This window comes from Nicotiana tabacum, chromosome 10, assembly GCF_000715075.1.
Source record: "Nicotiana tabacum cultivar K326 chromosome 10, ASM71507v2, whole genome shotgun sequence".
NCBI classification, from domain to species: domain Eukaryota; kingdom Viridiplantae; phylum Streptophyta; class Magnoliopsida; order Solanales; family Solanaceae; genus Nicotiana; species Nicotiana tabacum.
In genome coordinates, this window is record NC_134089.1 from 122402626 (window position 1) to 122415213 (window position 12588).

The 12588-nt window shown below is 33.9% G+C and overlaps 1 protein-coding gene across 3 annotated transcripts; it reads left to right on the forward strand.

Moving 5' to 3' along the window:
* Positions 1-4509: 4509 nt before the first annotated feature.
* Positions 4510-9383, forward strand: LOC107793649 (uncharacterized). Of its 3 annotated transcripts, none has more exons than XM_016616043.2 (4): positions 4510-4943; positions 6190-7273; positions 7370-7439; positions 8561-8913. In XM_016616043.2, the coding sequence occupies exons 2-4, from the start codon at positions 6336-6338 to the stop codon at positions 8609-8611; spliced, it is 1059 nt and encodes a 352-aa protein (XP_016471529.2). In that variant the 5' UTR covers positions 4510-4943; positions 6190-6335; the 3' UTR covers positions 8612-8913. The 3 variants fall into 3 exon arrangements, with proteins under 3 accessions (XP_016471529.2, XP_016471527.2, XP_016471528.2); XM_016616041.2 differs by lacking the exon at positions 8561-8913 and adding an exon at positions 8920-9383 and having other exon boundaries at positions 4523-4943; XM_016616042.2 differs by lacking the exon at positions 8561-8913 and adding an exon at positions 8920-9383 and having other exon boundaries at positions 4523-4943; positions 6237-7273.
* The last annotated feature ends 3205 nt before the right edge of the window (positions 9384-12588 follow it).

Here is a 12588-nt window from a genome sequence, read left to right on the forward strand (position 1 = left end):
CATTCATGGAGTGAAACATGGGATTACAGCTGGACAGATTATTGTATTCGACTATATTCGACTATATTTACGGTGTGAAATAGGGGATTACACTATTTTTAAAACGGAAAGTGAATCAATTAACATAATAGACTCCTAATATAACTCAACAAACTCAATTATAACACACAAATTTTGTATTTTCAGTTATAAAAAAGATTCTCAACCGAAAAATACCCCAAAAACATAGCAATCTTCAGAGAAATTATATAATACATCTGAATACATAAATTATATTAATTAAAGAAAACTTATGAATACATTCATGGCATATAGCGAGACAATGAATACAATGAAATACATAGAATATAACGGGATACATTGAAATACAATGAGAAAAAAAGATAGTGAATACAATGAAATACATGGCATACAACGAGACACATTGAATTACAATAAAAAAAAAAGACAATGAACATAATGAAATACATGAAAATATAGCGTGATACGTTGAAAAAACCTTAAAATATATTAACAGAAAATCAGGTTGCTCAGCCCCAAACTCCGTCGTCCTTGTTCAAGAACAAATCCTAATTTCCAACGAATCCGCCGTCGAGCAAAAATCTTGAATCTCACTGTTCAAACGCCGTCGTCGATTGAAGGCTTCATCTCCTTTGGATTCAATTTCGGTTGCAGAAATTATTAACACTGCTTGGGGACCCATGACTGTCTTGTCAGAGGAGACATCCATAGCCGCACAACAATTTTTCTTATTCTTATTTCTATTCTTTGCCATTGCTATGCGAACAGGGAGAGGTAAGGATTTCTTCTGCAATTGTAATTGCAACGGAAAGGTTTAGGGTTTAATCCTTTCTCTACAAATAACTGGATTAGATTGTTTAGTTTGGTTAATAATTGTTGATAAATTGATCCTTCAGTTAATGACGATGGTGGGTGAAAGAATTGGAGAGCTCTTTATGAGAAATTTAAGGTAAAAGTTGTACCAAAGTAGAGAGAGAAAGAAAATATTATAATTGAATAGCGTATTTAGTGGCTTACGAGTAGGAGATAACCAAAATTAGATATTTTGCGATAAACATTAAAAGGTATCTATAGAATATAATTTTTTTAAATGATATTTATTTAAAATAAATAAGGTGTTAACCTTTGCTATAGGAGGTAAAAATTCTTAATTTTTACATGAACACTTAAACTTAAACTTGTACCTATTGGGTAGGGGTGGGCATAATACCGACCGAACCAAAAAAAATCGGCCGAACCGTGAATTTCAATTTTTCGGTCGGTGCACGATTTTAAAATTATTAATTTTTGGTTTTTCGGTGCAGTTCACGATTTTTGTATTACGGTTTTCGGTTAAACCGAAAAACAGAAATTCAGGGGTATTACAAATTACAAACTTTAAACATCTTTGATTTTTTTTCTTTTTTACATCATGATTTGGATAGTCTGATACTAATACAGCTAGTAGGGTCCGGTAAAACTAGAGAGGAATTATCAATTTACAAACTATATTAAGTTTTATATACTGTTCAAAATGCTTTAATTATTAATTCTGTCCAATTACTTTGTTCATATTTATAATCTGGACAACAAATGTTTGTCGTAGCAGTGCGATGTGAATGTTGCTTGTGAAGATATTTGGCACATGTTTTTTATTTTAGATCAGGGTGTCTTCGTAGTGTGTATTTATTCCTCAGACTTTTAGTTCTGCGTTGCTCTTAATTCATCTAAATTTTCTGTTTCGCTAGTACAAGTGATTCTTGGAAAATTATATTTCTTAGTTGCATTGTAAATGATGTTGTGCGATCTTTAGATATATTATGTTGACGTGTCATTGCTAAATTTTATATTTCTATATGGCCAGCTTTTGTTTTGAACCGTTTAAAATTGAAAAAATAAATCGGAAATAATCGAACCGAACCGAACTTTGAAAAAATTGCACCGAATCGTAAATATTTTGATTTGATTTGGTTATTAATATTATAAAATCAAAAACTAATAAATCGAACCGTACTTTCATAATACCGACCGAACCGACAAATACCCACCCGTACTATTGGGCACTTGAAGTCAGTGCTTAAATATAGTGTGTCTATTAAACACTTCAAAAACTTCCAAGCAAAAAAGTAAGCGCGTGCTGTTCAAACACTAGTGACATGGTGAAAACCAAATTAAATAAGGACACGTAGCATCCTAGAAAAAGGTGAGAGACTAATAGCGTGTTTGATGAAGCTTATTTTTTGGCCAAAAATTAAAAAATTATTATAGCCTGTTTAAAAATTTAGAAGGTAAAAAATTATTTTTGAGGAGAAACAGAAGCATTTATAACCTGTTTGGCCAGATCGGAGAAATTAGTTTATTTTGAGAAATGCTTTTGAAAAAAGTTCTTTTGAAGAGAAGCAGTTTGTGTTTGACTAATCAGTCTGAAAAACACTTTTGAGAAATAATTTGTGTTTGACCAAGCTTTTTAGAAAGTGCTTTTAAGTGTCAAATTACGAATAAGGACATGAATAGATTTACTTAATAATTAATATTATAAGTAAATAAATAATATCAAAATTTTGTTATTACATGCAATAATTAAAAAAATTATTTTATTTAAGTAAAATATGAAAATAAAATTAAAAAGTACTTAATTCTTTTAATATAAGTTAAATATATTAAAATTCCTTCAACAAATATAAAAAATTTCACCCGTAAAGTCAATATATATTAGAAAGTTTTCCTAAAAATAAGAAGAAATATTTATAAATTAATATCCTAAGTATTAGGTTTAAGGGTTATTTTGGTATATACTATATTTCGTTAAGGGTATTTTAGGTAAGAAGAAAAGCCAAAACTGCTTCTGCTTCTGCTTTTGGAAAGAAGCTACTTTTTTCTGCTTCTCTGAAACTGCTTCTTCTTCTTCCCAAAAATACTTTTTTTCCCAAATAAACTTGGCCAAACATCTCAAATTAGAAAAAAAAAGTGCTTTTGAAAAAAAAAATATTTTTTTTCTCTTGAGAAGCTTGGCCAAACAGACTATTAATTAGCTTACCTCCAAAAGCACTTTTATGAGAAGTACTTTTGAGAAAAATACACTTAGAAGTAATTTTCAAAAGTTTGGCCAAATACTAATTATTACTCAAAAGTATTTTTCAAATTAATTAGTCAAACACATCAATTCTTTGCCAAAAGTATTTTTTAAAGCGCTTTTGGAAAAAAATACTAAGTAGATTTTAGAAACCGGCTATAAAAATTGTGTGCCCTCCTCCATCGGTCTTCTGCATCTTCCTCTCTATCAGTTATTTCTAACTTCTTCTGTACATCCAAAAAAACAGAGCTTTATCATTCCTTTCTTTTAAAATTTACTTTAGAACCGATAAGACTCTTTACTCTTTTTCTTCACTTTCATTCATCACAAACAAAACAGTAGAATTCACTGCCTGTCCAAAAAATTAAACATTGCAGAATATCCTTCGAAAAATCCAAATCTCCAACAAATGCCCCATCAGCTGCTCCTTTTGCTCAAATCACATTATCTTTGCTCACCTACCTGTGAAAGAAAGTGAACTTTTTCTATATCTCAAACAACCCCAACCTTTTCAAGATTGTTTTTTCTTATTTATTTTCAATTTCATCACCTTATACTTCTTTTTTCGTTTACTTTTATATCCGTGGTTGAGTTGATTTAGATTTTTCAGTCAGATTTGTTGATTTTTATTGATGGGTTTAGCCTTAGCAATTCACCTACAACTTCAAAAGGGCGGCTTTAGATTCTTGCTGCACTTAATTAGATTTCTGTGATGCCAGAGTGGAGAAGAAAGAGGGGCTGCCATTGACGGAGAAGAGCAGAAGAGAAAAAGGATATTAATTTTATTTTAAGGATGTATTATTTCAGGGAAGAAACAGAATGAAAGGGGAAAATGATTTAAAGGGGAGAAAGAAAATGAGTTGAAGAACACCTGTCAAAGTTTGGGGGAAAAAATAAAAAGTTATTACGCGCTGAATAGAGGTGATGGACACGCTTTAATCCACATCAGCAATATGTGTTTAATAGGTACAATATGTATTGAGTTCAGGTGCCCAATAGGTACAAATTTAAGTTAAAGTGTTCAAGTGAAAATTATGGCCAAGTTAAAGGGGCTGTCTTACTAGGGCTATTTTCTGCCAATTATATGGGGAGAAATTCAAAAATAGCTAGATTTATAACTGGTCGTTCAAAAATAGCCCAGTTTCAAAAGTAATCGAAATTTAGTCACTTTTCATGGAAAGATAAATCTGAGCGAAAATACTGTTCAAAACCCGAAAAATATGCTAGTATATTATACTAGAGTTCCAGCATAAGCATGCTTGAACTCAAACATATTATACTGGAATTCCAGGATAAGTATGCTGGAACTCCAGCATATTATGCCGGAGTTCCAGCATAAGTACACTAGAACTCCAGAATAATATACTGGAGTCCAGCAAGTATAATTGTCCAGTATAATATACTGGAGTTTGGAGCACCGGTGCTCCAGTCTCCAGTATATTATACTGGAGTCAGCAAAGTATACCGGTCCAGCATAATATGCTGGAGTTCATACACAGGTGCACCGAACTCCAGTATATTATGCTGGACCGGTCGCTGTTACAGCAAAATAGTGGCTATTTTTCATTGACTTCATAAACGCCGACTATTTTTGAATGACCAGTCCGAAAACTGGCTATACCATGCCATTTTTACAATTATATGAGTATGTTGTTATACCATACCAAATTCCCGAAAAGAAGCTTTTGTGGGCCTTGTACATGGATGGTTGTGCACCAAAAGAAGGAGTCCAAATTTCGGCCCGCCAACTTTAATTTGAATTGACTCAGTTAATGTTAACTTAGGCCCAGTTGATTGAACGATCAGCATTCAGCAGTCACACTCGGTTCGACGAACCCTCCCGCTCGTTTTACTCCGGTGATACCAACCTGTAGGTTCTCTTCACTCTCTCTCTCACACTTTCTCTCTATAGGTTATTGCTTCTATATTGCCGAAAAAATTGCCTAATTTACGATGCTTTAAAATTGTAGATTGCAACTTGTAGGTTATTTCAATCTGCTCGTGCATGAAGATAGCCTTAATTCAAATATGTGCAAACGACGTTTACTTATTGTTCAAATTTTCTGGATTATCCTAAAAAAAGGAGATTTTTTTTATATTTTTTGTAGTAAAACAGTGTAACTGTTAATATTTTGGATCGAGGCATAGTTGATCGAACGATTGAACAGATTTCAGTTTCTTACCATTTAAGTATTAATTGTTTGAAATAAATTAAATTAAAATCCGCGGTAATCAATACTCAGTTGGGATTCAGCATTACTGTGTCAACTTCGTCTGTCCGATTTTAGTGGTCTTGGTTTGACTGTGCACTTTTTTTTGGTATTTGATTGTTAAATCAAAAGAAAAAATAAGGTGCAAAAGTCAAACAAAGATACCTTTTTTTTTCCCTGACTTTGCACTATTATTAAGAATGGAGTTGAAAATATGAATTGTTTAATACTCCTAATTGTGCAAAGAATATAGTTTTCATATTTTGTCTTTTGATTTTTTGAAGAATATGAAGAAAAGCTGCATTACAAAGAGTAAAAAAAGTGTTATGTAACTTATCGGTGCCGGGTAGGAGGTACCAGGTACCCGTTGGACTAGTCGAGGTGCGTATAAGCTGGCCCAGACACTACGGTCATTAAAAAAATGGAGAGAGAGATAGAGAGAGAGAGAGTGTGTGTGTATTTTATGTAACTTTTCTATTACAGCTTTAAGTGAATTATGTTTTTGGAACTGACTAAACAAGACTATCCCACATAATCTTTTATGATACATAGAAAGAGTGGACACGAGAAAGTACCCAGACTAATGGGGGTCGGCTATTGGATCAAAAGTTGACTAGTTTTAAACTGATTGTGGAACAATCTTAACCTCTTTTATACAGACTTTGACTGGCAATATGAGCCTACCTAGGGTAAAAATCTTACACGAGTAGAGTTCCCCATTAGAAAACAAATAGAAAAGAAAAGAAAATACAATCTCTAATTTCATATACCAAAGATCATTAACTATCAAAGAGTGAGCTATACTTTTAAGTTAATTATGACTATTTTGTCAACACTTATTTATTTGGTTATGCTGTGTCTGATGCTTAACTGTAACTTATGGAGTTTTTCCATGGATGATTGAAGCCAACCTTGATTTGAAGCAAATTCTGTTTGGATGTTTGATCCATCAGTTGCTATTGGAGATCATCTATTAGCTGCGTCTTGGATGATATCATGAGTTAATTCCTGTGCTAGCGTTGAGGGGATAGAAAGGAAAATTTGTTCAGAAAATGGGCCCTTCGGAGAAGGAAATTTGCATAAAATGTGAGAAAGGTGGAGAAGTGTTGGCTTGTGCTGATATTTATTGTCCTATAGCAGTTCATGTAAGGTGCATGGGTTGTCCAGCTAGATTTGATGATTTGGGAAAGTTCTATTGCCCCTATTGTCTGTACAAGAAAACAATTGCAAAAATTTATCAAGCAAAGGAGCATGTTTTGTCAAAAAAACAAGCTCTGCATGCATTCATAGATAAGGAAATGATAGACAGCGTCAGACATGTGCCATCAATAGTGAGCAAATCAACATGTGAAAGGGCTGTTGAGCCATTACCAGAAAATAAAAGTGAGGTTCCACAAAGCAATTGTGATCAACAACGGGTGGTCGGGCAGCAAATACATTCAGGCGCAGTTGTTGCTTGTGGTAGCGAACCTAGTGATCATACATCTTCTAAAGCAACAGCAACAGACTTTAGAGTTTTAGAAACTGGAAACAGGGTTCAAGTAAATGATCTACAAGAAGTTGGTGCACACCAACTAGAGAAAAGTGTTCAAGATCACCACCAGGACAACCACTTAAGTAACTCATGTGTTGCTGAAGAGGAAAAATTGGAGAATGAACTTGTTCTGAAAGAAACAAAAAGAAATTCTGTTGAAATTGCAGGAGAGCAGATGATAGGGGCTGATCAAACTACTGCAACCTTCTTGAAAGCAGATCCTTCACTGCTGCAGCACTTGAAAGGTAAAAGAAGAGTTGAAACTGGGGATTCAACATGTAGAGAATCTAAGCCTGTTTCAACACAACGTAAGCCTGGTAAACTGGTTAACAAAGTTAGAGATGAGCATTTGGTCACCGACTCTCCAAGAAGGTTAACTAGGACATCAGCTTCTTTACTTGAGAATAGTAATCTGGCGGGCCAGTTAGTGCAAGTTAAACAGCCTTCCATGTTGTTGTAAGTGATAACTTTAAAGAAATATTCTGAAGTTTGAGCACATTACCCTCTTCATTTCTTCAATAATAGATAATTCAACTTTACTCTCTACTGCAGACCAGTTGAGCTTCCAAATGGGAAACGTAAAAGAGTATTATGGCGTCACGAAGAGGAAGAGATGCTTGAGGTACATTTCCAGGAATCTCTATTTTATAGGTTTTTTTTTTCTGTTGGTGTGATCCATAGATACGGCGTAAGTCCTTACATTCATTGGAGCACTGAAGGATGTGGCCTAGTGATCAATAAAGTGGGTTGAGAGCCCTGAGGTCTCAGGTTTAAATCCCAATAGAGGCAAAACACTAGGTGATTTCTTTCCATTTGTCCAAGCCTTGGTGGACAAAGTTACCCGGTACCTGTGCTGGTGGGAGATAACAAATACCCGTGGAAGTAGTCGAGGTGTGCGCGAGCTAGTGCGGCAACCACAGTAATTAAAAAAGAAAAAAGTCCCTACATTAGAAGAGAGCCGACATCTATATTTTTGGACTTACTAGGTATTGACTTGATTAACTTTGATTTGGTAGTTGGGTAAAGTTCCTCGACTGAATTTTGATAATGCTATCCTCATACCAACGATTCTTCTTATTCATCTTGTTTTTTAAAAGTATTTGCATCCCCTTGAGGAAATTGAACTTATTTACAGTTAAATTGTAGAATCATATGTTTCGTGCAGCAAAAAAGGACAGGCAGTAAAAGTTGTGATATCTTACAGATTTTGCAATTGATTTGGCTTGTCGTGTGGGGTTGTTACAACTGACCTTTTTTATAATTGCTTCAATGGCACTGGATAACTTAATTATATGCTTTGCATTCTTTGCCTGTAAAGTTCTACTCGTACAAGGGTGCATAAAATACTTATGGGGAAAGTTATTGAAAAAGAATAAGCCAAATTTAGATATATGTGGTTTCTGTTGGTTATTCTTGCATGTTGCAATAGTTACTCTCTTCTGCCAAGCTGGTTTGCTGCCACCTTTAAAACTAAAAGAAGAAAAAGGGAGGTTACAACTGCGTAGTGAAAGCAGTCAACAGGATGGGCAAAAGATTAAGAAATTATGTTGATAACTCTCCTTGGCTCTGTATAGCACAATCTCGTATCATCAAATTCAGCACTTCCCAAGCTTTCCCTGTTTATCCCTACATTTCAATAATATGTGCAGCACCTGTATAGTTGATATAGAGAGAAGAATAGAAGTCTGCTTATTGCAAAGGAAAGGAAAATTCCTCAGTAATAAACTTTCTCTCGTATTACAGAAATATTTATTGGACAAATATGTAAAAGAACAGCTTCATGGAGACAGATAATCCATTATCAATTGCTTGCTTTGAGATTTACAAAGTGATGGGACACCATTGATGTGTCTATAAATGCATATAATGCAGTTCACATTGTTGGCATCAATTGGCATCTCTAGAGATTTTGAGTGATTCATGAAAGCTCAAGCAGGCTCTTGTGATGAGTCGAATTGTGGCAATACAAGTCTTGTATGCCTAAATACCAAATTGGTTGAGGCAGCCCCAGTCAGTGTCAGCGAAAAAGTGATTTGTCACTGTTTCGGCAGTTATCTGCTTCATTTGAGTTCCCGACTTTATTATGCATGCTGTGGCTGCAGGAAGGAGTTAAACAATTTTCGACAACAGTAAACAAGAATATCCCATGGAGGAAAATTCTAGAACTTGGACGTCATGTGTTTGATCAGACACGTACTCCAACTGATCTCAAGGACAAATGGAAGCAAATTTGCTCTAAATACGGCGGGCGAGTTTGAGCAGGAGTTCTTTGCTGAACTTGAAATGTGGAAAGCGTTTTTGGTATTCTGTGAGATCCAGATTCAAATGTGTGATACATACCTTTTCTCTTTTGTGGATAACTTCTTCATCAGCAAGCAGGTCAGTTTTGAGGGGTAAAAAGTTAGAATTAGTTGTAGCTTCTTTTTTGTTAAGATGAACATAATGTTTTTATGGGGTTTGCCATGCCATCTTCTGGTCAATAGTTGCAGGGAATGTGTAAATTTCCTTATAAATCAACAGCTTAATGTACTCGATACTTGTATAACAGATTTTTCTCTACGCCGCACCCACTCCCATATCTCCGCCTTGCGGTCATCAAACAGGCAAAATAAAAATAAAAAATTGATCAGTAGATGGGGAGAAATTAAAAAATAGCCAGATTTACAACTGGTCGTTCAAAAATAGTCTAGCTTCAAAAGTAATCGAAATTTAGCCATTTTTCATGGAAAGATAAATCTGAGCGAAAATACTGTTCAAAACCCGGAAAATATGCTAGTATATTATACTGGAGTTCCAGCATAAGCATGCTTGAACTCCAGCATATTATACTGGAATTCCAGGATAAGTATGCTGGAACTCCAGCAACTCCGGCATAATATGTCGGAGTTCCAACATAAGTACACTAGAACTCCAGCATAATATACTGGAGTCCAGCAAGTATAATTGTCCAGTATAATATACTGGAGTTTGAAGCACCGGTGCTCCAGTCTCCAGTATATTATACTGGAGTCAGCAAAGTATACCGGTCCAGCATAATATGCTGGAGTTCATACACAGGTGCACCGAACTCCAGTATATTATGCTGGACCGGTCGCTGTTACAGCAAAATAGTGGCTATTTTTCATTGACTTCGTAAACGCTGATTATTTTTAAATGACCAGTCCGAAAACTGGCTATACCGTGCTATTTTTACCAGTAGATGTGGTTGAACTCGTGAAAAAAGCTGGCTCTTGCTTGAGGTAGTTTCCCTTTCATTTTTATGGTGTATTAGATATATGGACTTGGAAACCTGTTAATGCAGCCTGTTAATAGGCGACCCAAGGCATATTTAGTTGTTTTGATATAGCTTATCATGGAAGATTTTAAATGAGAAATTTTCGTTTGTGTACCATATAGGAAACTATATTACCAAATATGTTCATAGTTTGCATATTACCCTTTATGCTAATAGTATTTCTACATAATATATACAATGCATTAATTAAGGAATCATTATAGTTGTAGGATTCCTTATTTAGGCGTGCTAAAAAAGGGGAATTAAATATTTTCCAGATCTTCCAACGCAAATCATGCACAGTAATCACTATCGTCGACTTCTTTACAAAATTTTCGTACTCTGTTTTTTGCGCTAAACTCTGTTTCAACATTTTCTCTGATTTCACAAATTAAAATCGACAAAATCTTCTACAATTCTTCTGCAACAAAAGCACTTATGGCGAAAATACAAAGCAAAAGAAAAGAGAGCAGCAATTCTACCATTGACAGCCAATAAAAAGCTTTGAAGCTTTGAATTCAAATTTGGGTTTTCAAAAATCATTATTTGTTTGGATTGTGTGTTGTTGAAAATAATTGGGAATATGGTTTGGAATTTATATCTCAATTTTGAGGGGTTTTGGTGAAGATTAAACTTGGTTTTGACTGAATTTCAGATTGAAACTCGAAGAAGAAGAAGAAGACATGACATATATTATATTGCAGAAATTGTAGAAAAATTGTAGACAGTTGTTTTATTTTTCTTTTATTCATTTACCTATTGTATGAAAGTTGAACAACATTGTATAAAAATTGTATTTAAGTGGATGATTTAGTATTGTTTTGGACAAAAATATGTATAAAAAATGTGAAACATACATTTCAGGGGAAACATTTCGAATCCAAATATGTACCCAGTTTGTAGATATTTTATAGATAAATTGTAGATTATTTGTATTCTGATTGTAGATGCTTTATTTTTTGTTTCACAAATAAAAAACGACTAATACTTCTACAAATCTTCTGAAAAAACGCAATTATGTCAAAAATTCCAATTATGCTACAATTGAATGGGAAGATATTAAAATTCAATGTACCCAGTTTGTAGATAAATTGTAGATTATTTGTATTCTGATTGTAGATGCTTTGTTTTCTGTTTTCACAAATCAAAAACGACTAAAACTCCTACAAATCTTATGCAAAAAACACAATTATGTCGAAAATTCCAATTACGCTACAATTGAATGGGGATTGGGATATTAAAATTCAATGTACCCAGTTTGTAGATATTTTGTAGATAAATTATAGATTATTTGTATTCTGATTGTAGATGCTTTGTTTTCTGTTTTCACAAATAAAAAACGACTAAAACTTTTACAAATCTTCTGCAAAAAACGTAATTATGTCGAAAATCCCGATTATGCTACAATTCTGTGATTCTCCTATATGCTTTTGTTACTCCTTATGAAACTGCTATGTTAAATATGGAATCTAAAAAAACATGATGAAGGGATAGATCTTCCTAAGAAATTTTGTAGATAATTTATAGAAAATTGAAATTCTGTATTTTCATATTAATTTTTCAAATGATATGTAGTTTTGTTGTATATTAAATGTAGAAAATAAGCCATTGTGAGTCTTATTTGACTCATTCCTCACATTCAACCTATTCTACAAATTTACGCCTCTTTCAATACAATACAATCATACTTTCTTGAATTTAAAGGTATAACAATATGTATAACTTAAAAAACATCTTCTCCTCTGCACAAGTTAGCTCCAAAACAGACGAAGTGGAATAACAAGCTCCCATCAAAACTTTTAACACAAAAACACAAAGCTCAAAAATAAATAAACAACAGTCTACAATTTTTCTACAATTTCTCTAAAATTTATGCAATATAATGTATGCCATGTCTTCTTCTTCTTCTTCTTCTTCTTCTTCTTCTTCTTCTTCTTCTTCTTCTTCTTCTTCTTCTTCTTCTTCTTCTTCTTCTTCTTCTTCGAGTTTCAATATGAAATTCAGCCAAAACCAAGTCTAATCTCCAACAAATCCCCTCAAAATTGAGATATAAACTCCAAACCATATTCCCAATTATTTACAACAACACCCAATCCAAACAAATAATGATTTTTGAAAACCCAAATTAGAATTTAAAGCTTCAAAGCTTTTTAATGGCTATCAATAGTGGAATTGCTGCTCTCTTTTCCTTTCCTCTTATATTACTGAAATTTGGGATTGCAAGATAGAGAGAGACGTAGAGAGAATTCTCAATTCTTTGCAACAACATCCAATCCAAACAAACAATGTCTTTTGAAAATCCAAATTTCAAAGCCTTGGCTATGGAAGAAATAGTGGGATTTTGATACAGAAATCGTGGGTGTGGGAGGGAAACGTGGGTGAAGGTGTGAGAATTGGAGAGAGAAACGTGGGGGGGGGAGGGGGGTATGATATTAGAAAGAATATACGATACCATTAAATTAAGAGTGTAATTAATACCCTTAAAAACCACTAATGG

What these genes read in the sequence shown, in the direction of transcription:
- LOC107793649 (XM_016616041.2), top strand. Translation starts at nt 6,336, where the DNA reads ATGGGCCCTTCGGAGAAGGAAATTTGCATAAAATGTGAGAAAGGTGGA. An exon ending in AAACAGCCTTCCATGTTGTT is followed by an intron (nt 7,274 to 7,369) that starts GTAAGTGATAAC and finishes TCTCTACTGCAG; the next exon opens with ACCAGTTGAGCTTCCAAATG. An exon ending in AAGAGGAAGAGATGCTTGAG is followed by an intron (nt 7,440 to 8,919) that starts GTACATTTCCAG and finishes CTGTGGCTGCAG; the next exon opens with GAAGGAGTTAAACAATTTTC.